The 25,466-nt window shown below is 46.8% G+C and overlaps 1 protein-coding gene across 1 annotated transcript in view; it reads right to left on the bottom strand.

Annotated features, from left to right (window-relative positions):
- Positions 1 to 314: 314 nt before the first annotated feature.
- The window catches only part of Shal (Potassium voltage-gated channel protein Shal), a 232,180-nt gene continuing 207,028 nt past the window's right edge, over positions 315 to 25,466 (bottom strand). Inside the window, exon 5 of the mRNA XM_075895199.1 lies at positions 315 to 17,100. Within this exon, the coding sequence (XP_075751314.1) occupies positions 16,687 to 17,100 (414 nt within the window). The 3' untranslated portion in view covers positions 315 to 16,686. The remainder of the gene's footprint in view (positions 17,101 to 25,466) is intronic.

Raw genomic sequence — 25,466 nt, 5'->3', positions numbered from 1 at the left:
ATTAAATATCTTGCAGTTTGATGAACCGGACTCGGATCTCTCACGTCGGGACGTCCAGGCCTGGCCTTGACGCTGCTTCGTCACTTGCTCATTTCCTCTTGCATGTCATTCATTGCAGCTTGCTTCATCTCACTCACTCACTCACTCACTCACTCACTCACTCACTCACTCACTCACTCATTCACTCACTCACTCACTCACTCACTCACTCACTCACTCACTCACTCACTCACTCACCAGCTCACAAATCAATCAATCAACCAACCAATCAATCAATCAATCACGCAGAAAGTGAAGAGACAAGAATACAGTGGTTCGTAAGCCAGGCAGTTTATTAAATGCTTACCTTAATGATTGAAACTGGAGGGGTGGGGAAAAGTTTTAGGGGCATCACATCATGAATGGAAAAAAGATGTCTCTCTCGGTTTCCACACAACATAGAAGATAACAAGAAGGAACAACACTTGCGGAGCCCGCGTGAAAAACCGCAGGTGGTCGTATTGCATTCGTGAGGCGCGGCCGGTCCACACCGGCCGGGCGATACAGCAACGGGGACGTGCACAAAAAAAGAAAAAAAAAAGAAATAAAGGCTCACGGCGCCGGCGATCGTCGACAATGACGATATGCTTTTAAGCAGCAACTACGAAAAATTCCATTTCCAATTAATCATTTCCTTTTTTTTAAACCATAGTGTGGTGCATGGCGTCACTCGTACAATGTGCGCACCACGCTGACGCCACTGTCGTATAGTGTGCGCACAACGTGGTTTCATTACTAATCGGGAACTACGTGAACGTGTTTCGGTTTACGACAGGGTACACTCGCTGGGCGAGCGCCCACGTGAACGCTCTGACGCTACGAGCGCTAAAAAGCAAAGAAGAATGTACTTTAGAAATACATTTTTTCGTGGCTAACTGCTTTATTTCAACTGGGCGCCAGAGCCAGTTTCTTTTTTTTTTCTTGTCACTTTGCCTCTTCTTTTGAGCAGAGACACAGCTTCCGCCAACGAGCACGCGGGCGAGGCGAGACGAAAAGAAAACAACAACAACAAAAAAGAACTCTGATCACACATATCCGTCCAGAGATTGTTTAGTTTGTAATGTATAACACGGCTGTCCCCAGAGACGTTGCATAATCTCCACGAGAGAGATTTTACAAACACCACTCGAGGCATTCCGCTCTTCTATGCACAGAGTTCCTTTCTTATTACGGGACATCACACCGCACCAAATCACGACGTGTAGGCGTGGAATCACGTGAGTAGGGCCGCCCGCGGGCCGTGATTGACGAAAAAAAAAATCTTGAGTTGGACACACGTAACGTCGTCCAGGCGAACCGCGCGCGATCTCCTAGATACATATGTACATTGCAGTTCAGTGCAGGAAGTATCTATTTTCCTTGCTGCACATACGAAAAGAGGGAAAGAGCGGAGAGGAAGCGATAACAAAAAAATATATTGTGTTGAACTATATAGTTGATTTCGTAGCCGAGGGAAAAATTGCAAGTCATACACGCATCGTAGAGTCTTAGAGTATTTCGTAGTTGACAAGTTCGCCGTTCTACCGATGGATAGGACGATTCGATTTCGCGCGTGGTGACATAGCTTTAGTTACGAATCGCGACGGCTAAGAGAAATAAAGAGGGTAGCCGGAGGTGCTGAAAAAGAAATCGACGGAGTCACGCAGGGGTCACGGGATTCGGAATTTTGTTTGTTTGTTTAGGTGCGCAGTGGCCAAGGCGGAAAAGTCGTCTGTGAGATGGAACCTCGATTGCTCCTCGTTTCATTACCAAAAAAAAAAAAAAAAGCGTTCGTACTGATTCATGCGACACCCAGTGTTCGGTTAGAATGATTTATAAGATATCTTTTGTTATATTGCAAAGCTTCTCTATATCGCGAAATCTCACAGCCAGAAAAAAAGGAGAGAAGGAAGAAGGAAACAGAGCACGAAAGCACACACACGCACAAAAAATCCGAATGAGCAATCGAATGATCTAAGGCCCTTTGTCTTCAGAGCTTAAAATACTCAGGTATGTGAATGGTGCACAATTTATGAGTATATTTACTTTTCCGTTCTCGCGCTGAAATTTTAGCGGTAGACTCGCAATGCAGGCGCTGATGCAGACCAAAGAACCAGTGGCACAGCGGCGTTTCGTTGCGCAGCATAGTCTGGTTGCGTAGTTCGCGCTAACACTCTACGCCCCGAAGACGCTATAGCGATAACAGGCTTGACGAAGTCGAGTATTTGATGTCAGCGTAAGTTCAATTACTGCGCGCCACGAACGATATTCACGTTCGCGATAGAAGCAAGAGCAAAAAAAAAAAAAAAGACCGAATTTTAAACCCTTTGTAAGCACTCGGCTCCCGTGAGGTCAAAAACGCCTCAGGAATTTTCCAGTAAAAAGCGCGCGTGCACTTTATTGCATATCGAAACCGGAAGCAGAGACCATGATTTGAAAAAAAAAAATTGTTTCATTTCAAAACTTGTATCGCGAGTGCATTTCAAATGCTGCACTGATAAACTTTGCGTCAGCATTATTGTAGGAGAACCCGGAAGCTTAGTGGCCTCATGATAGTCGTCCGAGTCCTTTCCAAATTTTTTTTTGTTTACTCTAATTCAGCGTGCACTCACAACGACAGCTGTAGCGTAACCATGATTTCTCAATGGAGCTGCTCCTCTACCGATCGTTGTGGCCATGACCACACTCCACGGGTTGTGGCCACGGCATGGAGGAAGAGAAAAAACAACAACACTGGGATAAAGGGTCACGTGACCAAGATGGCCTCGGGAAACCAATTTATCTGACAACACCTCTTCTGCTATACGAGAGAACCTTGCGCACAGGGCTTCTTAGGTTAAAAATAGCCCCCCCCCCCTTATTCCCCCCAACAGCACAGACAGCCAAAGCGAGTTTTCAAACTACATCGCTAGCGTATCACGTGATTAGGGCCTATTTCTCCATTTAGAGGAAGGACTACGATTTCAACACAGTCACGTGACCCTATTTCCCAGTCATTTCCCACCCTCCATGGGCCTTGGAGACGCTACAGAGCTAACGGTACTTGCCAGCTATCCGGCCAAATTGCACAAATGCGGCGCGGGATTTGCTCTTGCAACAAAATAATTTCAGATCGCTTCTCGTTACTAGCGCCACCAGTGAACGTTGGCGGAGAACGAAGGTAGTACGGTGCGCGCCCCTTCAATTTACCGTTGAATGAAGCGGCACCAATGTCTTGCCACTGATTTTTATACTGTGGAATGTCGTGGGTTCACTTCATTTCTTCCCAAAACGAGAGCGGATAAACTATTGAAAACGTGCTTTTTTCATTGACCTCACCTTCGAGGTTGCTGTAGCGTTCGTGCATCTTGCGCACGTGCTCGGCGATCGTTTGTCTTACTTCGTTTATTCGCACCGGAGTGACCTATATGAGTGCTCGTCGCTCGTGCGAGAATTTTTAATAAGGCAGTCGCAGAAAGAGCGAGAGAGAGGGAAAATTAGAAAGAAACAAAAGAGATAACAGTTTTCTGGTCGTACATTGATATAGCTACAATAAGCCGAACGGCAGGCTGAAGTAAAGGCGAAACAAAGATTTCAAAGGTAACCTAATAGTCACGTTTTTGTGTAGTCACTAACGCTGAGACTTCGCATTTCTGCGGAGAGACCGCGGAGCGGCGGCGACGCATGCGTATTACAGCATGGCCGCCAACACTCGGTCCATTCATAAAAGCACCTTTCGTGAAAAAAAAAAAACCCAGTCACTACTTTCTGTAGAAGACGCAACGCTTTGGTCTGCACTCTCGAAGCAAAGCGAAGTTCTTGCCGTACTCTCGTTACCACAGGCTCGTATCACATCTGAGACACACGCGGCGGCGATGGGCAGGACACTGCCAAAACTTTACAAACTAAACAGTTCACACCCGCAAGCGGAACGTTCAACCTTACGAAAGCGCGCAAGACATTTCTGCGTGGTATCAGCTTTTTGTGCCTTACACCAGAAAACAAGAAACGGAACATGAACTATAAAAAAGAATAACGCATTGTCAAGGAATTCTGTCAGTTGAGAGGCAGATACAACGTTATACGATTTGAGTGAAGTCATTTCGACGTAATTCCAATGGCACTGCATTGTAAAAGCATCCGCAATGACGCAACGCTCGACAGGTGTGACTTTCACATGCTTCAGAACTGAATAACCTGCATCGACACGAATTTCTTCCGCAATACCATGAATTGAAAGGCTGTGTTTGCCTTTCTATTTAATAGGTTGCTACTTTTTCTTTATATAAAAAGACGATCGCTAAAGTTGGAATTTGCTTAGACAAACGTTTCACTGCCTCCGAGCCGACAGCGAGAGCGACCCGGATTACGCCTCACTTATCGCGCATGGCCACTGCAACACAGAAGTTAGTACAGAAATTGCTTTGTTCTCTTCCCGGTGGAAAATCAGCTAGGGACTGATGTGGAGACTTGTCTTACTTTATTTTTTTAAAGATTTATTTCACACATGGTTTTGGAAACAGCGCTTGCTTCGCTTGGCTTAGCGAGATGGAGAAGTCCCCGGACGTGCCGAATCAGGAAGCGTTTACGTAATCTCCCCACCTGTTCTAACATACCTGACATTACTGACCACACACGTGCAACTAAAGTGATCCTGAAACGGATCACTGGCGTCAATTTTTGGCCGTGTACACCAAAGCAGCCAGGTGTCACGCTCACCGGCTGTCCATGTGGGCAAGTTCCTAACGTAAAGACTTCCACAGAACCTGTTCACTATTCAGTACGAAAGATCGCTCAGTTAAGCCAAGCCAGTCGACCACTGAAGACTTGGTCTCTTGTTCTAACGAAACCCGTAATAGACATGTCAACACGCATGCCTGGAATGGGCGCGGACGTCACATGGACAGGCGGCAAGGTGAACTACGACCTGTACAAAGAACTTGTCCAGTGGCCCTAGTGTATGCTTTTGACTCAAGAACAAAAGGTTGGGCTATTGTGAAGGACGAACGAATACGAGCTAGTTAGTCTAGGCTCCTATTCTACCGAACATACAAACGGTGTTACGGTGTTACGACTCCTCTAAATCGCACCTGGCTAAACGATCATCATGGCTAGTTGAAACTCATCACTTACAATAAAAATGATGGGGCGTACAAAAGAAACGCGCATCTATAGAAAGAAGGAAAGCTTCTGCAGTCGGTGTTGACAGCGAGTGTAGCTTGTCTTTCTTTTTTATTATTCTTTATTCGTCTCCATGTAGAAATACGTCTGAGTACACGAGTACGACTAGTTATTAACTAACTAGCACTTTGTAGGCGTTACAACCCCTGACATCTGCATGCTCTACGCTTAGAAACTATCGCGCTAACCCGATACCTGATAGGCCTGGTGGCACGCAAATGCGTCAAGAACATTCTGCTTGCTTTGAACGATCACGGAAATATACAGATACAGAAGTACGAAAAAAAAGGAAACGGTAACAAAAATAACTGACCAGAACTAATTAGCCCGAAGAAATCCATAATTCGTTAAACATTTGCCTCGTATCGAACTGTATAGACCTATTTCATGCTTGTAAACAACGGTAGCTACGCTCGAATCGTGTGGACGAAACGGACGCTGCGAAAGTTCCTGTGGGGGTTCTGGACACAAATAAATGTGGAAACTTGCGACGTGCGGCCTTTTTTTTTTCCATGCATATTTTCGCTACGTCGTGGTGCGCAAACTCCGCCCAGCTTTGGGCTCCGACGTGGATAGAAGCGCCTCAGTATGTCGACGGTGCCTTCCACTGTTGGCTAACGTAGGTATACGCTCTAATCGTGTGGACGAAATGGACGCGGGGAAAGTTCCTGCGGGGGTTCTAGACAAAAATAAATGTGAAAACCTGCGACATGCGGCCTTTTCTTTTTCATGCATATTTCCCCGACGAATCTGGGAAATGGAGCTATATGATATTTTTCGTAAGATGACTCAACAACGACTTCGAGTTGCGAACACTGTTCCTGAACCCGAGACTAGAACGAGTGATCAGAATCGCGGACTGGCCGAGGTTGTTCCAGGTATGGACTTGACACGCTCGAAACTTGCGACGACATTTCTCTAGGGTGACAGCACGAAACAATGCAAACAGGACGTAGGCACTCTCAACTGAGCACGTTTAACGAACACCGTTTAGCCTAACCTTTCTCGTGACACGATTCGGACATACAGTCAACTCTCTGAAACAACATCACGCCCACACACTTTTAGAATTTGATGAAGATGCCTCTAATGGTCCTAATGAGAGAGTGAAAGAAAAATGCGATTACCTCAGCTTTATGGAAAAGGAAACTTAGTATTTAAACCTGTAAAACAACAAAAGAAACAAAAAAAAACCTGCTAGAGAGAATCACTCCGAAATTGCGTTGTGAAATTATTCAGTGCTGTGCTCGCCATGATGCTATGGCACGTTTCGAAAGTGCAAGCGATCGGTTACATTAGGCATTTTACGGGATGCACCTAACACACGCTTCCGAAACCGACAACTTTTACGACTGAGACGAGAACGCCGTGTCTCTTGATGCAGTCCTCCGAAAAAAGCGGAAACAGCGACCTGCAGGCTTAGCTTCACTTTCCGCGAGGTGGCGCTGCGTTTTGACCTTACGCCAGTAAATGTGCTGTGGTAACCAGTGTTGCCAACATTATATGCCCTGTCTGATACCGTGGAATCCACGGCTCCCAGAAAACAGCTCGAACGTCTGTGTTTGGAGGGTTGTAACAAGATAAAGCCCGATTCGAGCACCTGATCAATTAGGCTATTTTCAAAACCTTATGTCTATTGACCAGAAACGAAGATATAGAGACGGCAATGCTGAACAATCTATGATGACTCGTCGTACATACAACAACGTAATAAAGTTGCCGGATTGGGCGACTTGCAATTTTTTTTTTGGTACGTGAAGCAGCAACCCTGGCAGCACAATAGGCATAACGTGGAGACTCAATGTAGTGTAGCCGTGACTTTATATTTTGTTCAAGACATTAATGGATCATAGCTTTCTAGGCATTGCACGGCGCTTGGCAACAAAGACAAACAATATCTTGCCTGCGTGCTCTGTAATGTAGTCTCACCAATTTTTCTAGACCAAGATTTTAACGTGCATCCACTGCTCATGTTAAGTTAATGTTGTTAAAAGAACGCCAGAAAGTCTAGGCCTTATAGATTTCTAAGAGTTTCTGGACATGCAAGACACAAGAAAAAAAAGACAGAAACATTTTAAGGCGACTGTTAGATTCGAAGTGTACAATTCCTCGCGTTGGCATCACTGGTGTTAACTGATATGGGGCTCAGTCGTGTGTCATTCAAAAAAGTGATTCGATATGTTTTGAAGTCTAAGAAGGTTAACTACAATGTCTGCGAGTGTACTTTGTGTCGGTATGACCGCTCGTGTGAGAAAAAGGAGTAGACGCCACAATGTTTGACTGCCACCCTCACTTTTTTCCCCTTATGAGCCTACACGACGAGCGACGATAACGCTGAGCATCTATACACTGAATGGTGCTCATGCGACGCTAGGTACGGTAATATTGTGGGGCGTTAAATGAAATATGTTTCTCAGAGAGTGTGAAGAAAGGCTTCCGACAGGTACTGCGCGCCACCTGCTGTGAATGGCCGTTTCTCCAACGTTGAAAAGACGACGCAACAAGGCTGGGATGTACAAGTGCGAAAAAACGTCGCGTTATATGTATATAAAAAAGAGAAAGAGAGAGAGAAAAAAAGGAATTGTTATGCGGAAAGTATAATTGGATTACGACGAGTATGCCACCTAATTTAGAATCCCCATTAAAAAACGAAAAAAAAACTGACTACAAACGTACTGAGTCATCAAAAAAACAAAACAAAAAACAAAACAGCGTAGGAGATCTAGCCCTAACGTTTGCGTTAACACGTTAAAGTTCTTGTTTTCTTCTCGAGCGAAGCATAAAAACGACGACACAATTATGCATTTGAACATTCTTACTCCCTAAAGCTCGTACACATCCTAGGCACACGAAGAAACGACAACTTTTCTCACAGCAATATTCCACAACGGCGTTTTTCACACTCCCCTTGACGTTCCACGTCACGGCTTTCCTGGCTGGAATCACTAAAAACGTCTCGAAAACGGAAATCGCTTTGCTGCATAGAACTACCCCTATAGGCGGCTTTCCCCGAGAGTCACAGGTCTGCCAAGTGTAACTTATCCGTCCAGCAGCCCTCATATCTCAGTGCGAAGCTAGCTCAGAGGAGTAGATGGGACTGCACGACGCGTTATGAAGACACGATAAACTAGGGAGCTCAGCGGGAACGCCTAGTGTGTAGCATATCTCTATCATTGACTACAACGACCCATCTGGCTCGAAGCAGTGGGCGTTGTAGGACAGTGAAATTTGGATATCGCGTAACAGCTTTGCCGGAGCGAACTCAATAGGGTGAAAGGAAAGTTGTTTTCTCAAATTTTCCTCTGACAGACACTCGGAAAGAAACACCGCAATGACGCGCATCCGTGGAATGCAATGAGAGCCCGCTTCATTTTACTAAACACAGAAATATGTCGACGCACTTACGCGACATCACAAAAAAGGTAAGAAGAGGGGGGGGGGGGGAATGTCGGTAGGAGCGACAAGTTTTTGGATACCGTCCGACGAAACCTACGCACACTTGGTCTATCAGCATAGACGGCTACGAAAAACACACCGTGGACACAACCGAATCTAAGGTCCGTCGTCACCGATCACTGGCGATGCAGGGTCGTCTGCTCGAAAGCTGACGTGGTCACAACCTTTTTTTCTCCCGTGGGATGCGTCCAAAGTTCTATTTTTTATAAGGCTACCATCTCGAAGGAAACACAAAATATCTATGTTTCGATGCGGCTGCTGCTGCCGATGCGTAATTGAACCGTGGCTATAGGGAAATTTGCGAGGCGCACGCCGGCAGCGATTTTACGACAAGTCACGCTAAGATTCGCATCCATTTCACGCCACGGGGCGTCATGGTCGTCAACCTGCGAGACGTCTTCCTCAATTTGGCCTCCGAGGTCGGAGGTGGCACGCCGTTGTCATCTTGGAGGCCAAACTTTCTTAGCAATATGCGTCTGCTCCTCTGTGCGAGAGCTAAAATAAACGATCCATATAAAAAAATATGCGAAAAGATTTGGCGGTCCAGTTTAGGGCCGTCGATGGCAAGCTCACTGACTCTAGCTGCGTCTACCATTACCGAGCCTCTCGAAACGCTGAGTCACGCTGATTAATCAATTTGTATTTCGTGTTTTTGTCTCGATTATGCGATGGTCATTTCGAGGTACGGACGAGGAAGGTCGTGGGGCGTGTAGACGGAACGGGGGGGGGGGGGGTGAAATTTCTCTGAGCACTATCGGCCACTTTTCAGGACTTAGAGAAGACGACCCATGAACACTGGACGAAAGAGTAGTGGCACTACGACGTACAGTATATTTTTAACCGGCGAGCGCGTTTGTTCGCGTCTCTCAACTCGCGATCGCGTGGCGTAATTGAAAACGAGATAGAGTGTCTGTGTATGTGTGTTTGTGAATAGTCACCGCCCTTGCAAGCAGAGCTTCCAGTATTCGGTCTCGCACGGAGAAGAAGAACGTGCCGCATGCTCGTGATAGGCGACGTGGTGGAGGGTGCACCTTTTTTTTTCGTAATAGTTCCGTGTAATATATTTATCTATATGTGTTTTTTTCGTGACACGCGAAGCTGCTTGAGTGAGTTGGCACGAAAATGTGAGCACCATTCTACGACGTACATGCTGTACCAGTGTCAGAGGCGGGGTAGTGTTATACAAAAGGAACAGACGACGAAGCATTTACACAGTCGCAAGTAAAAGACGCCTTCGAACGAACAAACAAAATGACAAGTATATCTGTTCGAAGATCACCCTACGTAAGCTTTCCGGTTGGGCAACTAGAGCGCGACAGTCTACGAGGGTGTCTGGATGATTGCAGTAGCAACTGGTGTCGAAATGGACGCCACGCCTTGGTGTACAAAACCGAGAATAGAGACTAGAAATAAAAGAATCAGACAGAAACAACATACTAGTCGGTTGCAACGTTAGCACAAATAGAAGCTCCACTCTCAAATCCTCGGCGCGCTTGTCAATCACTTCTGTAAGGAAGTCGTGTGTTACCTTTTTTCAAGTCATAAGTGTTTAACCCTTGCTTATGTAAATAACACACGTGTCGAATCCTAAAGGTTCGCTGTTCCTGCATAGAATAATGTCTTTGGCCAATTAGTGATGTCAGAATCTCTGATTACATGTGCCACAAAGTTAATGTCTTCGACTTACAACCGGGGACACAATTATGTGTCTGTAGGTACACCAACTATCCGAACCTCACCAGAAGTGTGTGGCGTCACAAAAATGAGCAAATGTGGTTTGATGGAACGAGATAGGTTTATCACGGGACGGCTTTAAGCTCTCCCATAGTAGAGTACTCTAAATCGTAACTCCTTTTTTCTAAACGAACGCTGATATAAATTTCCTGTGGCTGTAACAGTGATATATGTAAGTGGAGCTTGAATTTATTGTAAGGTTGCGAGCGAGTTTAGGCGTATCTATATGTCAAACCTGATTGCGCCCCAAAACCGTGCTATAAACCCGTGGCCTCGTCTTCTTGCCGCTAAACACCGAAAACAGTGAGCTCTGTTCATCAGACGTGAAATTCTGGGACAAAGTTATTAGACGGTAAGAGTACACATGCTTGCGTAAAGAGAAAAGTGCTGCGTAACTTTTTTTCTTCTTTAAAGTCTAAGACGAGAATATCTCTTTTTTTTTTCTTCGGTTTGAGAGACGCACTGTATTGTAAGTGAGGCGCGGCGCAAGTTGATCGCGATAAACAGCAACAACAACGATTGCGACAAAGTTTCTGGAGATATAGAGATAGATCGATTGAATTGGATACGCCTGAATCGTGCTCAAAGTACTGAAAAATCAACGAAGCAAAGCAAAACACCTCGTAGGTTAAGAACACACGACAGCACATGAAACAAGTATCGGGAACAAGAAGCGCGCTGACCGATACAGAAGAAAAATAAAAATGTTCAGATGACATTGCTTTTGTGCAGAACGTTGCCGTTCCTGGAAGGTAGCTTTTGAAGGTTAGCAACAGTTCTGTTCCAAGGATGCGTGAGATGTTGTGAACAGAAGTTTTAAATGGCCAGTCAACAAGCTACGACTTTTTTTACACCACACAAACAAGCTCAGCAGTTCGTTGAGTAGACCGCAGCGATCACGCTTTCTGAATATTACACCGCTGCGGGCCGCGCGGAGCCTCCAACTAAAAAAAAAAAAAAAATCCTGTGCTCCTTTCCTACGCTTGACAAATCCTCCTCCCATGCACAGTGACGCTAGGTCGGCGACTTTACGCGGCACGCAGCTCGTCGGTTGGTCTAAAACAGGTCTCAACAAACAGTAGTGAAGTCAACGCCAGTTCCTGTTCCCACCCACAGCTGCGAAAGTTCTTGTTTTTTGGAACTGCGGTGATGCAGCTTTGGCGTCGCCGTTGTCGCGCGTACATTCCTCGCTCAACTACAGCTCGGCATAGCGCCTGCGCGTACGCGCTTGGCCCTCGACATGAGCAGGCGTTGATGCGTGGGCGGGGTGAAGACGACGGGCCACCCCTTCCCCTCCATGTGAGGGAGAAGGGTGGCGAGGTTGCGCGAAATTTTGAAACCAGCTGAAATCGATTTTTTAACCCCTGTAACTTACTTAATATAGGACGTATTCGCAAAATTCTTGCGGCACCATGATGACGAAGTAAAAGGGCACATATTTCTATTTATAATAATTTCAGCACCTTGAGGCTGTTTACTGGCCCTTTAAAAAGAGTTGGAATCACATTGATGAAAACAAAACTGCCGGATATTGTTTCTAGCATAGGGTTTCAAAATGGCGCACTAGAGGGAAATCTAGCGCTAGCGTCTGTGGTAGCTGCAACGCATGACGCTTCAAACAGCATAGGAAAAATGGGTAGTTCATGGATTTGCCTAAGCTTCGGCCTTTCGGCTCCATGTGGCCTCGTGTAGCTTGCAGCTGCTTTGATGTAAGACAAAGTTGAGGATATTTATAGCGCGAGAACAGATCGACGACAAAGAGACAAGGAGGACACAAGCGCTCTTTGTCTTGTTGTCGTCGTCGTTCCGTTCTCGCGCTATAACTATCGCCATGTCATACCAACTAGCCCAAACTGCCACACTTCTAAGTTACAAAATTAAGCGAAAGTTCAGCAGTCTCGCTTCACCACGCCGGCCCTTTCAGGCCTCCAATTCAAATCATATCAAATGGTTCACACGAGCTATTCTTTTATGCGAAAGCAAAGCCAAAACACCAAAATGAACAGTGACAAGTGTGGTTCGAAGACGCAAGCACACAGACTAGGCAAATCTATGTGCAACTTATCATTCCTATGGTGGCTGAACGATTGTAGCGCCACAGTTTCCTCCAGTGAATATTGTAAGAAACTATGGATTGGAGGACTCGATGGGGTTGTCGAATTATCGCGAAGGCCTTCTCGAGAAACGGCAACGTTTGGCATCACATGTTTCAAGCATGGCACTAAAAGGAAGTGGGAAAAGCCAAGATCCAAAAAGGACGAAGAAAAAAAAACCAAAACACGGGCACAATTGCCACCACGTAACTTACAATTTGTTTTCTCTCCTAATTTCTTTTCTGTTTGTCGTCCCTTCGTCACCAACGCGCTTTAGTCTTGATTTTTTCACTATAAGAGAGGATTTGTCAACAGTCTGGAAAAAACAAGAACACAACAAACACACCGAAGTCTTTTTTTTTACACACCCGACGATGAACACACAGTGTCCACCTCGGATTCGGTCCTCTTTGTTTTTTCTTTTGTCCCTAAAGTGTAGGAGTGCGATAGAGGAGAAGAGAGTCACCGTACATTTTTTTTTTTTTTTCACACGGCGCTGCTGCAGAGTTTATTTCATCACACCTTCGGGGTCCATGTCCTTTCTTTCTTTAGGCGGAGTGGAAACTGGCACGGAGCAGTGTCCGGAAAAATTTTTTTTTGTTGGTTTGCACTGCATAACACACCCGTCGCCAAGAACACACACACGCGCACTGCTGTGACGTGCTGGTAAACACACACAATATGGCTGGTAGCGACAGATAGCAAAGAGATGCGCAGAGCTGGAACACGTGGAACTTTTTTCCCGGTATGGTGTCATCCTCGTTGACCGGAAATCGGGGTTCTACCCGTCACTTCCGGCTTCTGCGGGACGACGCCTCTCACCGGTTTTGTTTAGCTTGTTTTGCGAGAGAGCGACCAAGAAGCCTTCTTCTGCCCAGACACATTTTCTTAGTCACGTTTTTTTGATTTTGTCGTCTTGCGTTTGTGATCTTCAGTCGAGATTGCGATGAAGAGAGAGAGACAGAGTAGTCGATGGCTGCGGAAGCGGGCGACTCGACCGTTATTTTGTTTGCGACATGAGCGGCTCACTCGGAAGTGATGAAACGTAGTGATAAGACAGAAGAGCGGAAGAAAGATAAAGCGGAGAGGTTGCGTGCATATATCTCCGTACCTCCTTTCATCTTCTATCACTGGCGGCCCGGTGGCTAACGAACAGACACAGTAACACAGGGATGGACCCGAAAAAAGCTACGAAGAGACGGTGCATTCACAACACCAGTTTTTTTTTTTTTTACATCAAGTGAACGACTAGCATTCGCACCTAGACTCACCCCTATGCTCGAAACGCGGGCACGCGTTTTGTATGTTGCGGGTTTGTGCATTGCGTAGCAAAAATAAGAGGCACCACAGATACGCGGTCTCTAAAGATAAGATTGCGCAGACGAGCACCATCTCGGCGGGAACGACTGCGAGCGTACGTCGGAGGAGATTATGCACCAAGCGAAAGAGACGGCCCACTGACACGCACTTAACGATTACTTATAAACGGTGTGCCCCTGGCATTGCTTAGAAGGTAAATGATTTAAGCCTACGAGGAAGACCTGTGGAGCTTGAAGCCGGAAACTAACCAAACAATAAAAACAGTGCAAATGACCACCTTAAATGGTAGTGCGCAACTCGTAGTTTGGACTGAAAGAACCGACGCTTTCTTCAGCTTAAATACCTTCTTCAAAGTCGTCGATTGAACTGTACAACTGGATTATTTGTAGCTATTGTATAGTGCACTGAGAGCTTCGATAACACTGTCAAACTTGAGCAGAAGGGCGCACTTGAACCTCGCCAGTATCGCTTGCCGAAGGGCACTGGATGATATCCGCATGATAAACTCCGCATTATCACGAGTAAGTGTCTCTATAACTGAAATTGTTCTGCTAGAACGACTGCTATGCCCGTGCTAGATTCTTCGAACCACTGTTTTTCAAAAAAAAAAAAAAAGAAGTATAGCGCGTAATTGCAGATGACGGACTCCACGGAGGGAAAAATCACTCGCCATATTTAGAGGGGCAGCCACGAATTCAGCGCATAGTTTCGGAATACTCAAAGCCGGACAGCTCCTGTAGCCCGCTTCCGGAGCTGGTCAAAGACACAACGTTATTACAATAATAGTTTTGTGTTTTCGTGGTTGATCTCAGCGCCACCTCCCAAGCTGGCGATGTCCTGCCTCCGGTAAACCGACAATCCGCAAACGCTGACAAGTTTTGCGGTAGAGCTAAGAGCTATAAATACTGATATTTCTAGGGCATTTGAAACGCAGCAATTATTTCTTCGTCAAAAAGCAGGCACGCAGTCGAATAATATGAAGCGTAGTCATTTGGCTTTTTTTCTACCTTCCGCTCGTGACACCAGAAAGTGGTGGGAAAGCTTGCTTGCGTAGATATATAAGCGCAGCTTAAGCGGAAACTGAGGACAAGATTCGAAACTCTCCGGAAGTCAAAAAAGCAGCTTCTGATTTCTTCATGTTCTTGTGAAGAATATTAACATTGTTGGTGAAATAGTGGACCAGAAACTAGAAACGAAATAAAAGAAATAGACGCTAAAAAAAGCCATGGTTTTTTTTTTACAGATGGATAAAACACAAAATTTCAAACAGGCCAACCTTACTGCGAGAGGAGGCCTAAAAATATAAATAAACAGCATAAACTGAAACCACGTTCGAATTTCCGATTTGGTGTTATCTTAACGGCACAAATTTCTGGCGCGCCCATTGGACGCCAGGTAACTTCTTTACTCTCAAGAGCTACAAAACGCGAGCTTGGTTGCATCACATTCGAAAGTATGTAGGTATTCAAGATCAATGCTAGTGTAAATTTACATTTTTTTGTCTCAAAAGTTTGTTCTTAGTGAACACTTTCCCATCATTGCCCGGCTGCCTTCGCTGATGATATGTTCTGTATAAGGATTGGCTGAAAATATTCCCTTAGGAACAATGCTCGAGTCAGCGTTTTCTGTGAATGCGGACCACAGTTTTTCACTTTGCTAAATGAAGTTTTTTCATTGTGTAGAAATGCGCGCAGGTATCTAAACAAGTAATATACACAATATTGTCTCGCTGAAGGAAATCTCATCACCTCTATTCGAACGATACAAGAATGACGTGGTTCTTCGAAGTGAAGCATGACAGGAATTGCCAGAGGATCAATCATGGAGGCACGGCAATGGCCAGCGCTCTCTAGCACCGCAGTGTTTCGGTCTGGTTCTAAGAAAAAAAAAAGCGAAAGAAAAAGCGGTTCTAAATACAATTTGTATCTAATGACGACTCATGCGAATGAGTTCCACTCAGTTCCACTGCACGTGGAACTGAGTCTGTTAGGTCTGATGAAGGCTCACTTTTCAACGGTCTCAGCTGCTTCGTTTCAATATTGGGGGTGACAAGTGCATAGAGAAGATAGCGTGTTTTGAAGTCTCTGACTCTTCAGCGAAACGAACGTTTCTGGAAAGAGGTTTCATTTAGAATTCTGCCCTCAGTGTCCATTCAGTGAAGACTGAGCGAAAAGGAGTGAGTTTGCAGTGCGAGATTTATGGAAGCCTTGTGTGCGCACGCAAAACTCAGGATGGACGATTACCCGCTTTAGGCTTTGTGCTTTGCAACAGAAGAAAAAAAAACAGCAATTTTTTCTCTAACAAAATAGGAGTTTCATACGGTACAGAACTACAAGAAGAATAAAGAACAGGAAGAAAGAAAAAGCACCGTTAGCCACAACAGGTACATCGCTCGAGACTCTATAGTTTGCATATTCGTCGCAGTTGCGGGCGCCGGTGAGCCGGTACGGCGCCCATCACTCACTCGTCCTTAAAGATTGAGTAATTTTGCTCTCAAGTGCTCAAGTCTACGCGGTGCAGCATGCGTAAGCAAGATCAAAGATGGAGAAGGAGTCCTTCACTCGCGGACTTTCTGCTTAGCGTGGAATGGGAACGCCGAGGCCCAGCCCCGCTTATTGTGTCAAGCAGTGGCACGTACGGTAACGTTGAAAGCGGTTTTTCGCCATAGGTGTACGGAAGAGTGATCGGAGGGGTAACTCCCGCGGCGGCCCTGCAGGAGAGTGCAGCCCCACAAAGTGTAAGCTCCCTTGCAAAGCTCGCCGGGATACCTGGCCAGTTTGAACACGGAGCCGCCAGAAAGATTCATATCGCCTCAAGGAATCCTTCCCATTCTTCTTCGCAGGGAGAGCGCATGTGTGGTGTCTGTCTTTGTCGGTAATGACGGATTCATGAGCCTTCCTTTTCATCACAGTGTTGAAATGCGAACCATGGGGCCGCCGGCGCTGGCCGCACCGCTCGGAGCACCACTAGCGACCGCAGCGCCACTTGCACCAGCGACGCTGGACGTCGCGCTGACTCCTAGCGACGTGGAGCAGCCGCTTCCGCCGCTTGTGTCGTTGTCAGTGGATGGACCGACCGCAGACGGCGGGTAGCTGACCACCGCCGTGGTCACACCCAGCGGCGGGCCCCCAGCGTGCGAGGAAGTCATTGTGGTCACGAGCGGAGCCGGGTTGTTCAGACTCGACCGCGACATGGTGACGACGTGGTGTGGTGGAGGTGTCAGCTGCTGCTGGTGGTGGTCGCTAGGGGGCGTCCGGTTCGGCAGTCGCACCTGGATGTCGTTGAGCTCCTCCTCCTGATCCGAGGTGCCGCTACCTTGCTGCTGTGGCAGTCAGACAAAGTTTGGACGACAAAATTAGCTTCCTGCTTTGCTTGTCGTCGTCGTGCAGGGCTGGCGGTTGGAGCCGCCGCCACATAGTCTTAGCTCAATCTTTTTAGTTCAAGCACTCACGGTTATGAACTGTTTCTGAGCGCTAACGTTTAGTGCATGTGCAATGAGTGCTTCTAATCAGAAAAAAAGAAGCAAGTATTTGTGAGAGGAACAGTTGCAGCTAAGGTGCTCATTGAAGAGCTTCTAAATATTCGATTTAACCTACACCTGAAAGAAGAAAGAAGCGTGCTTGATCACCAGAATATCCTTCGCGTCATCCTGCGATAATATTTAGGTTTGCAGAGTGCATAAACTTAGATGTTTTTCCTACACTGCTTAATGACTTACCGAATCCAATTAAGACACATTATGTCCTTTACACTTTACTAACAAAGTAGCAGGGACTGTTACGGACAGACAGGGATACAAGACGCGCAAATCGAAGGTGGAAAGGAGTAGCATTCCGGAGAGAAATGAGTAGGAGAGGAAACAGACATCTACCAGGCTTCTTTTGGGGGGTATAGGAAAAGGACACGAACTCAGGGCAACATGCCACGGTATATAGACCGGATGCTAAGACCGCTAATGATCAGTATGCCACAGCAGCAAGAGCAACATCTAGGAAGAGGAACAGAAAAACGAGGGGCACGGGGGGGTGCTCCGTGTACTCATGCCATCTATGATCTAACAACGGTTAAACTGGTTGCAGACTACGCCCGTGCTGTTGGCGCATGTCACTGTGTATACCTGGGTCGCTGGTTAGCGATTCACATCCGTTCGCTCTTCGCGCGGCGCGCGCACTTGCAAGCTGCTCCAGCAGACTGTTCGCATATACGCCCCGGCACTGCATTGTGCAACGGTGTGCAGCTTGCAGCCGGTGCTCACTCGGAGTCGAAGGTATCAGCTGAGGAGCGCGCAAAATGGCGCATGCCCTTAAGTAAACACGCCGACTTGTGTTCACTCGCACGAGCAAGTGCAAACGGTGGGCGCGGCGAATCTCGCACGGCTTCGCCGAAGGTGCGCTGAGTGAAGTTGCTTGTGACGTTTGTGCTGGGGTGTCGGTGTCGTGACACGCACTTCTTTTGTTTGTTTTGTTCAATTCAGGTGAGTGCTTCTGGGAAAGATCCAATGGCGTGCGGGACCCCGTTCGTGAAACTCGACGACTCGGTCTCCGAAAATGACGCGTGCTGTGGGTACGAGACACATTGATTGCGTGCCTGTACAGTGTCACGTAATACGAACGTGTGTAATGGTACTGAAATGAATATGTTTTTTTTTCACGGGCAAACGCTTACGTTGTTACGAAAACCATAACAATGCAGCAAGCACGGGATTCGAACCATATAGAGAGTCATGCCACACGCACCGCACATGCACCGTAGAGTGATGCGGGAATGAAATTACGCGTCAACACTAATTACGCGTCAACGACGGGACCGTCGAATTACGCGTCAACGACGGGACCGTCGCAAACACCATGCCAAATACGCTAATCTACATGTTCGTGCGTTTTTGGATCGTGTTCAGTTCACACAATAAAAAGAAACATCGCCTTTAGTGCCGACTACATTTCTATCCACAACGAACTTCGCAGTATCGCCCATCCTCGCGTCAATGTGAGATGCCGCAGTATTACCCTGATCATTTCGCCCAGGAAGCTTCCTCGTTTCCACGAGAACATCTCTGCGCTAGTATTCGTATACGAAATTATGTAAACATAGCCTGCGATGTCAATAAGATAAGAATCAGTATAGGCAACGTATGACGCACAGATACATTCAAGCGAAGGCAATAAAGTAAGAGATTTTCTTGGCTCGTAGACTGGCGTCAGGATTCTATCAATTCTCAATGGCATTAAATCACTCTCCTACACACATACACTGTGCGGTTTCTTAAAGCACCCTCCGACTATAGTACCATGCCCCCTACTATACTAACATGCTATGAATAGATTTATATATATATATAGAACATGGTAGCACTGCTTTGAACAGCAAAAAAGTTCACTGCCAAGCTTCAGTGGTTGTTAAATCACAGCTCAATAGCTAACGTATTCAAGGGACACCTTGCGTTGTTCCCAATTTTCTTTACAATTACTCGACTTGCGCAAAACCGCATAAAAGAACTACTGCAACCATAGAAGATGAGGTTGGCTGTGCCTAAAAGCACACTCTTTATTTAAGGCTATATTGGATCATCTATGTTGAATGCATTCGTACTGGCAGCTAACCGAAACTTATAGGCATTGCTTGGTTCTTGTTAGCACTCTCAACCGATAGCACACATGACCTCCTAACGTTCATGTCTCCCTTCGAGCTTCCGAGCAGTAGTTCAGGTTACAACCTTACGCGAAAGGTTAACCGAAGAGTTAAGTGTATACCTAGAACTCCCAGTAAAGAAAACAAAGAAGAATGAGTCCCCCCCCCCCTCCCACAACTACTCCCCTTCGAAGTTTGATCTCGCGGCAGACGACTCTTATTTCCAATGCTCGACAGGTCACATAAAAGGAAAAAAATGCGGAGCTGGTATACACGCTATAATTTATTACGCAGAGAAAGCGCCTCGCGGCATTACAGGTCGCCAATGTTGCGAGCCGCGCGGATGCGGCACCGGGAAGTCCTTTTTTTTTTCTCCCAAAAGAGAGCAGCCGAATGGCCCCGGCTACCGTGCGGATCAAAAGATGGATCGTGGCGCAAACACTGCGTGCGGCTTGCTTCTTTTATGGGTCATCTCGTCGAGCGCGCGGGTTGTGCTCTCCCCGCAGAATGCCGTCCTCTCCTCTTGGGCGTCGTCTTCGTCGTCCCGTGGAAAGCACAGAGGGGGGGCGACGAAACGCGTCTCCCCTGGTGAATTTTAGATAAGGTCCGCGAACGAACGCAGCACACGCTGTGACAGGACGCCGCCTACCTCTCCGGGCGCGATTAATAATGCGTTCTCCGATTAAGCGTCGCCACCGCCGGTTTTTTTTCTCGCTCTCTCCCCCTTGCCGGGCGCTCGCTTCGCTTGCAGAACACGGGGAGCACTCGAGCGGACCCCAAGGACGCGGCGGCGACGGCTTATGCGTTAGCATCGTGCCAATAGCGTGCAGCCGTATTAGCCACCCCTCCGAAGTCTGTCGCACTTCGGCGACCCCCTGAATAGTTGAATGCGAGGCACATCTTAGCCCTTTTCCCTCTCTGCTCTCTTTCATCTCCCACATCCCTCTCCCATGCGCAGGGTAGCAAACCGGCTGCCTATAGGCTGGTTAACCTCCTTGCCTCTCTTTTCCCTCTATTTTCCTTCCTTCCTTCTGTAACACAAACCGTTTCTTAACTGAACTGCGGTGCTATTAGAAACATAAACATACAGGCGTGCGAGGGGAGCCCCCCATCCTCCCTCACGGCCTAATCATCTATGGGGCGTGAATAGTCGGCCTGATACGTCACTCAGTCGGAGCTATCTCATAACTGTTCAACGGGCAGATTTGTGAGAATGTACATTTCTGACCATGGTGGCGGTGAAACCTTGTCTTCCTGTGGTGGACAATCCTGCCCGCGCCTGTAATGTTGAACATTGTCGAATGCGGCCTTGTTGGGGGTGGGAGCGATTATGAAGGAAAAAAAAAGGGTCAAGAGGCGCAATCACTCTCTCATATGAGTCGCCCACGTTAATCTGGCCTGGAGAAGGAGAAGGAAAAAGTTCAGTAGAGATACAGGTAGGCGTGAACCAATAAGTAAAGTGAGCGCCCGCACGTCTACAACCTCCGGCTATACCGACTTAGCGAAAAAGGACTTGGAAGATGCTTTCAGATTTAACATCCTTCTCAAGTTTAATTGACCTTGAAGGCTACAGCGGAGTCTTTGACTGCCCCCCCCCCCCCAAAAAAAAAAAGGTCGCTATTGAACAGAACGTGAAATATCTTGACAATGCCTCCTGCTGTACTCCTTGCCTCAAGTGGAACGGTTCACACCAAGCGCAGTTTGAATGAGGTAACTTCTCGTCGCCAGTTCTCGCATAAAATGATGTCTTGTAGCGGCCTTTTATCAAAAAAAAGAAAAGAAAGGAAGTATACTATGAGCAATTAAATAGAGTCGAGGCTGCCCGCAGTGAGCAGAAGCGTATCAGCTGCGGGGGGCGCGACGTCACGTCGGTTTCTTCGCGCTGCGGTGAAGCAGCGGAGCATCCGTTAACAGAACAAAGCGCGTGGAGTCTCGTAAGCGCTCTCCACTTGCCATTTTTCCCATGGCAGTTACCTACGCGTTGTAGTTCAGAATGCCAAACTAAGATAATCAGCGTAGATTGTTATACCAGTTAAAGTATGTGAACCAATTATTAGGGGGTATATCATGATTCCGTTCTGCAACCTGCACATATGAAGACGATGTACGCATTATCTACCTGTCATCGTAGGCGGCAGCTGTTTGCTTAATGTCCGCTAGTTGTGCAACCTTAAGAACAAATCGGCAGTAGATAAATACTTGTATAAGAGGTATTCATGAACAAACTTTCTTCCATTCCTGTCATGCTCTCTAAGCTATCCTCACACAGACGCGAACAGTCGAACTACGCTTTACCAGCGTCTGTGTCGTCGTGCTCTATGGTGCGTCTGTGTCGTCGTGCTCTATGGTGCACAGAATTAAGGAGATGCAGCGCAGATGCGAGCGAGGATAAGCCAACGCAAGCCGCTAGCTGTGCGGCACCGAACGCGTCGAAGTACGCAGCCGCGGGCTCGCGACGGAGAAGCTTCGATCGAAGAGGGAGCAGCGCGTTATGCGTGGAGAATGTGCTACAGCGCGTGGCTTATCGAGCCTCGCGACGACTCACGACGCCGTAGAAGTGTATACGAAAAAATAAAAAAAAATAAAATCTGCACCTTTTCTTCGCATGAGGTAAAATCACCCTAGTAGAGTAGTGAGAGCGCGCGGACTTCTACCCTTGTGCATGTGCGGCGTCAAGCTACATTCAGCGTTGCATCGTGTAGAAAGCTGGCAACGCTGTACGCGCCACGTCTGTATAAAAGCACGCGAATGTTAGCAAACATTACTAAGTCACGAGACAGCGACGCACACATGGACACAGCTGGATTCATAGGGCAAGGTTTGGGCATTACCCGCTCGCTGGACTCGCGCAATGCAAGCGAGTTCATCTGGCTCAAGGGTACAGCGTCACGCTGAAGTGAAGAAAAACCGACACAACAGCCTCGCTAGCACTCGGACTTGGAAAACATAGCAGATTGTGCGAGCATCTAGTTTCCTCCCTCTATAGCTCTCCTGATCGCTTTAAGCTAAAATGTTGCTCATAGGCAAAAAAAGGTGCGCGCGCAGTAAACTACAAGGCGGTATGGACGCTGCTTCGAAGTTAGCAGACAAGGCACGATACGATTTCAGGCGGGAATTCGTGCTTGCTGTACGATACCTGTATTAATAATGCAGGCGTAGGACGGCATCCTCTTGCGCACTACTGACTCAGGTTAAGCTTGGAAGGAACAGGATGGTTTTCTGCTTGTGGATTTGAATAGGCGCATTCGTGAGAAAATGCATATGGCGATCGGCAAGCTAGCCCCTCTGAGAATACGGGATAGATGCCTTTAGCAGGGGGCCTTTCACTGGTGTCATTAGATTTTGTAAGAATATAGAAATATGCAATAAATACAAAAAGGCGGAGACTGGCACTCGGGCCACAATATCATCTTGGAGCCTTAAAGCCGAAGAGATCCAACAATGCGAAGCAAGAATTAGGTCAACAAAAGAATGAGCATGTGAGGGGGCGGACAAAGGTGACGAGCTTACCACAATGGCCAACAAAGGCGAGTACGGACGTATGAAGCTTCAATGGCCAAAGGCCATGATACAGCGCCAAAGTAGTTTCTCTGACTGTCTCCTCTGGCGCCAGCGTTAATATCTGGTCGCCACCTTTTGTGTGTCTGGCGCGGCACAGAACAAACACCGCGAAAACGACATGGTGTTTCCTAAAAATTGCGTGGAGCTGCCGCTTGCTTATGTGAGCAACAACAAAAGGCGAAAAGGCGGGCGCGAAGAGAAGGCGCTCACCGCGCCGCCTGGCGATCTTCGCGAACGAAAGAAAAGAAGAGACGGGGAGCGTGCTTTTCCGAGAAGCCAAAGGGGGGCGGGCGGCTCGCGGTCGCCACCGTCCCTGTCTGCGGCGGGCCGTCATCGTGTGCATTGTGCGATACGGCCATATAGACGTGCTCCACCTCGGAGACGCCTTTTATGATGCCGAAGAGGAAGTAGAAAGAAAGAAAACGGAAATTACGTTCGGCCGTAGCGAGCAGAACGAAACGAATGATGAGGACTCGGAGAAATCGCTGCTCCCCTCGGCTCACATTGGCGAACCATCGAGCGACCGCTTCTAACACTCGCAGGCGTAAATTGTCTCCGTCTAGTTGACTGCTCGAAAATAAGTTTGTCGCCGCCTATTACAGCGGCGACTCTGCTTCCTTCTTTCTTTGTCTAGCTGGCGTGCTTAGTTATGCGCTAAGATGCTGAATAGGAGGCGCTGCTGTCCGGAACGATTTCTGCGAACCGGAACCATAAGGCTTACCCACAGCATGAGTGTATATGGCTAGATATAATGATAAACAAAAAGATCTCCGACGTACGTGGAACGGCAAGATCTTGCTAGCTGCAACAATCACTTTGCTATGGTAATGCGGAGCGGCTTTCTAGTGGCTACTGTCTTTCGTAAGACGGAGTTATTCTTCCAAACGCCACGTAAATCTTGAGACAACAAATGCGGCACTTATCAACTAACGGGTACCGGTGAATAGTGCGAAGGTTTCATACTTCTACATTACTTCAAACGCGTACTCTTGAGCCTGTCCACGGGTGTATGATACTTTGAGAGCTCTCTGCAAAGAGAAAGTTTGGTGCAATGTGCTTAGAATATATGTTTCTTATCACTTTGTTGCGTTCACGCTTTACAAAGGATAAGAAGACGGTGGTTTCGCACGCTGGTCAATTGAGTGATCGCTAGAAAAAATATCTTTCACCCACCGATATAAATATAGACTTGGCGTATGAAGACGAGCATACTTCTAGAACGCGCGACAGCTGTACTAAACGAGAAATAGAAGCTGAAATCGTACGTGAGTTTTAAAGAACGGAATTCCCCCTCGGGTACCTTAGAACAACCCTGTTGTTGCGAAAGTCCAGAGACGGCACAACCATCCCGTGAAGTGTATCACGGAAGCCACACGCTCATAGAGCATCCTCCTGTATGATAAAAGGGGGCATCAAATTTCATCTGGACCTCGGGCTCACGGGCAGCTTTCCCATCTTTGAAGTCTCTGTAATTGTACCCCTATGTATCCATACCTATTGTCGTACCCCAATTCTTAATAAACACAGAAGCCTAGTGCTCTATCGCCAAGAACAAAAAAGCATAACAAAACAGCAGGCGAACTGTGTTGTCCCAGGTGTTGGCGTGTACAGGTCCATGTTGTGTACTGGCCATTCTTCGCAGAGCTTGAATATGAAGCCCATATCGAAAATTTCTCGATTGCTTCTAGCTCACTCCATGCATAGGATCTTGTTTTCTTCATCTGACTGTTTCGAACGTCAAGGCTATTTTGTCTCTAAGAGCGGGCAGCTTTAGTGGGGCGAATTCTAAGCGAAGACAACTATACTTTGAGTTTTGTGAGACAATAAGTCCCTTCGTGCAGTTTCGTGACATAGAATGATTTCTTTATTGACGGTTAAAAGCCATCGTCATGCGATTTACTATTTTGATGCCTGATATACATATTGTTTTTTTAATACTATTCGTCAGAAAAAAAACAAGGTGACATTTTGTCAAATGAAGGGATGGCTTTCTTTTCATTAATGTAAACGTAAATTCCAGCTATTCTTCAGAGTTACAAAAAAGCATGATCTCTTGTGACGATGCATCAATTCAAGAATGAAGGGTTCTTTTAACAACTCATTTTTTTTTCGTTAGAATGAATATGAATGAAAATTATGAGTTTTCATATGCATGGGTTATCATTCTCATCACACATCGGTTTGTTGCTTTAAACAATTTAGACTCGTTCGACATAGTTGACAAGTCAGGCACTCGCTGTTTTCTTCGCTGTAGACAAGCGAGGCTAAAATAACGAGTACTGACCACGTCACTTATAATTCATGGTTAGATTAGTAAAAAGCTATCGATGTAGGCACAACTTACACCTGAGTTGATGTTTCTGCTTGATAAAAGCTTCTTTAACCACATGCCGAAAAGTTGTGCCGTGGTGCAAACTATACAAGAAGTCTTAATAGATGGAATAATGGACGGGTTCGGTCGAGCATGGAGGGCTAAATTGCTAGTAAGTTGCTTTT

This window comes from Rhipicephalus microplus, chromosome 5 (genome assembly GCF_043290135.1).
Source record: "Rhipicephalus microplus isolate Deutch F79 chromosome 5, USDA_Rmic, whole genome shotgun sequence".
Lineage (NCBI taxonomy): Eukaryota > Metazoa > Arthropoda > Arachnida > Ixodida > Ixodidae > Rhipicephalus > Rhipicephalus microplus.
The sequence above is the reverse complement of the archived record's forward strand: the minus strand, read 5'-3'. Positions and strand labels throughout refer to the sequence as shown.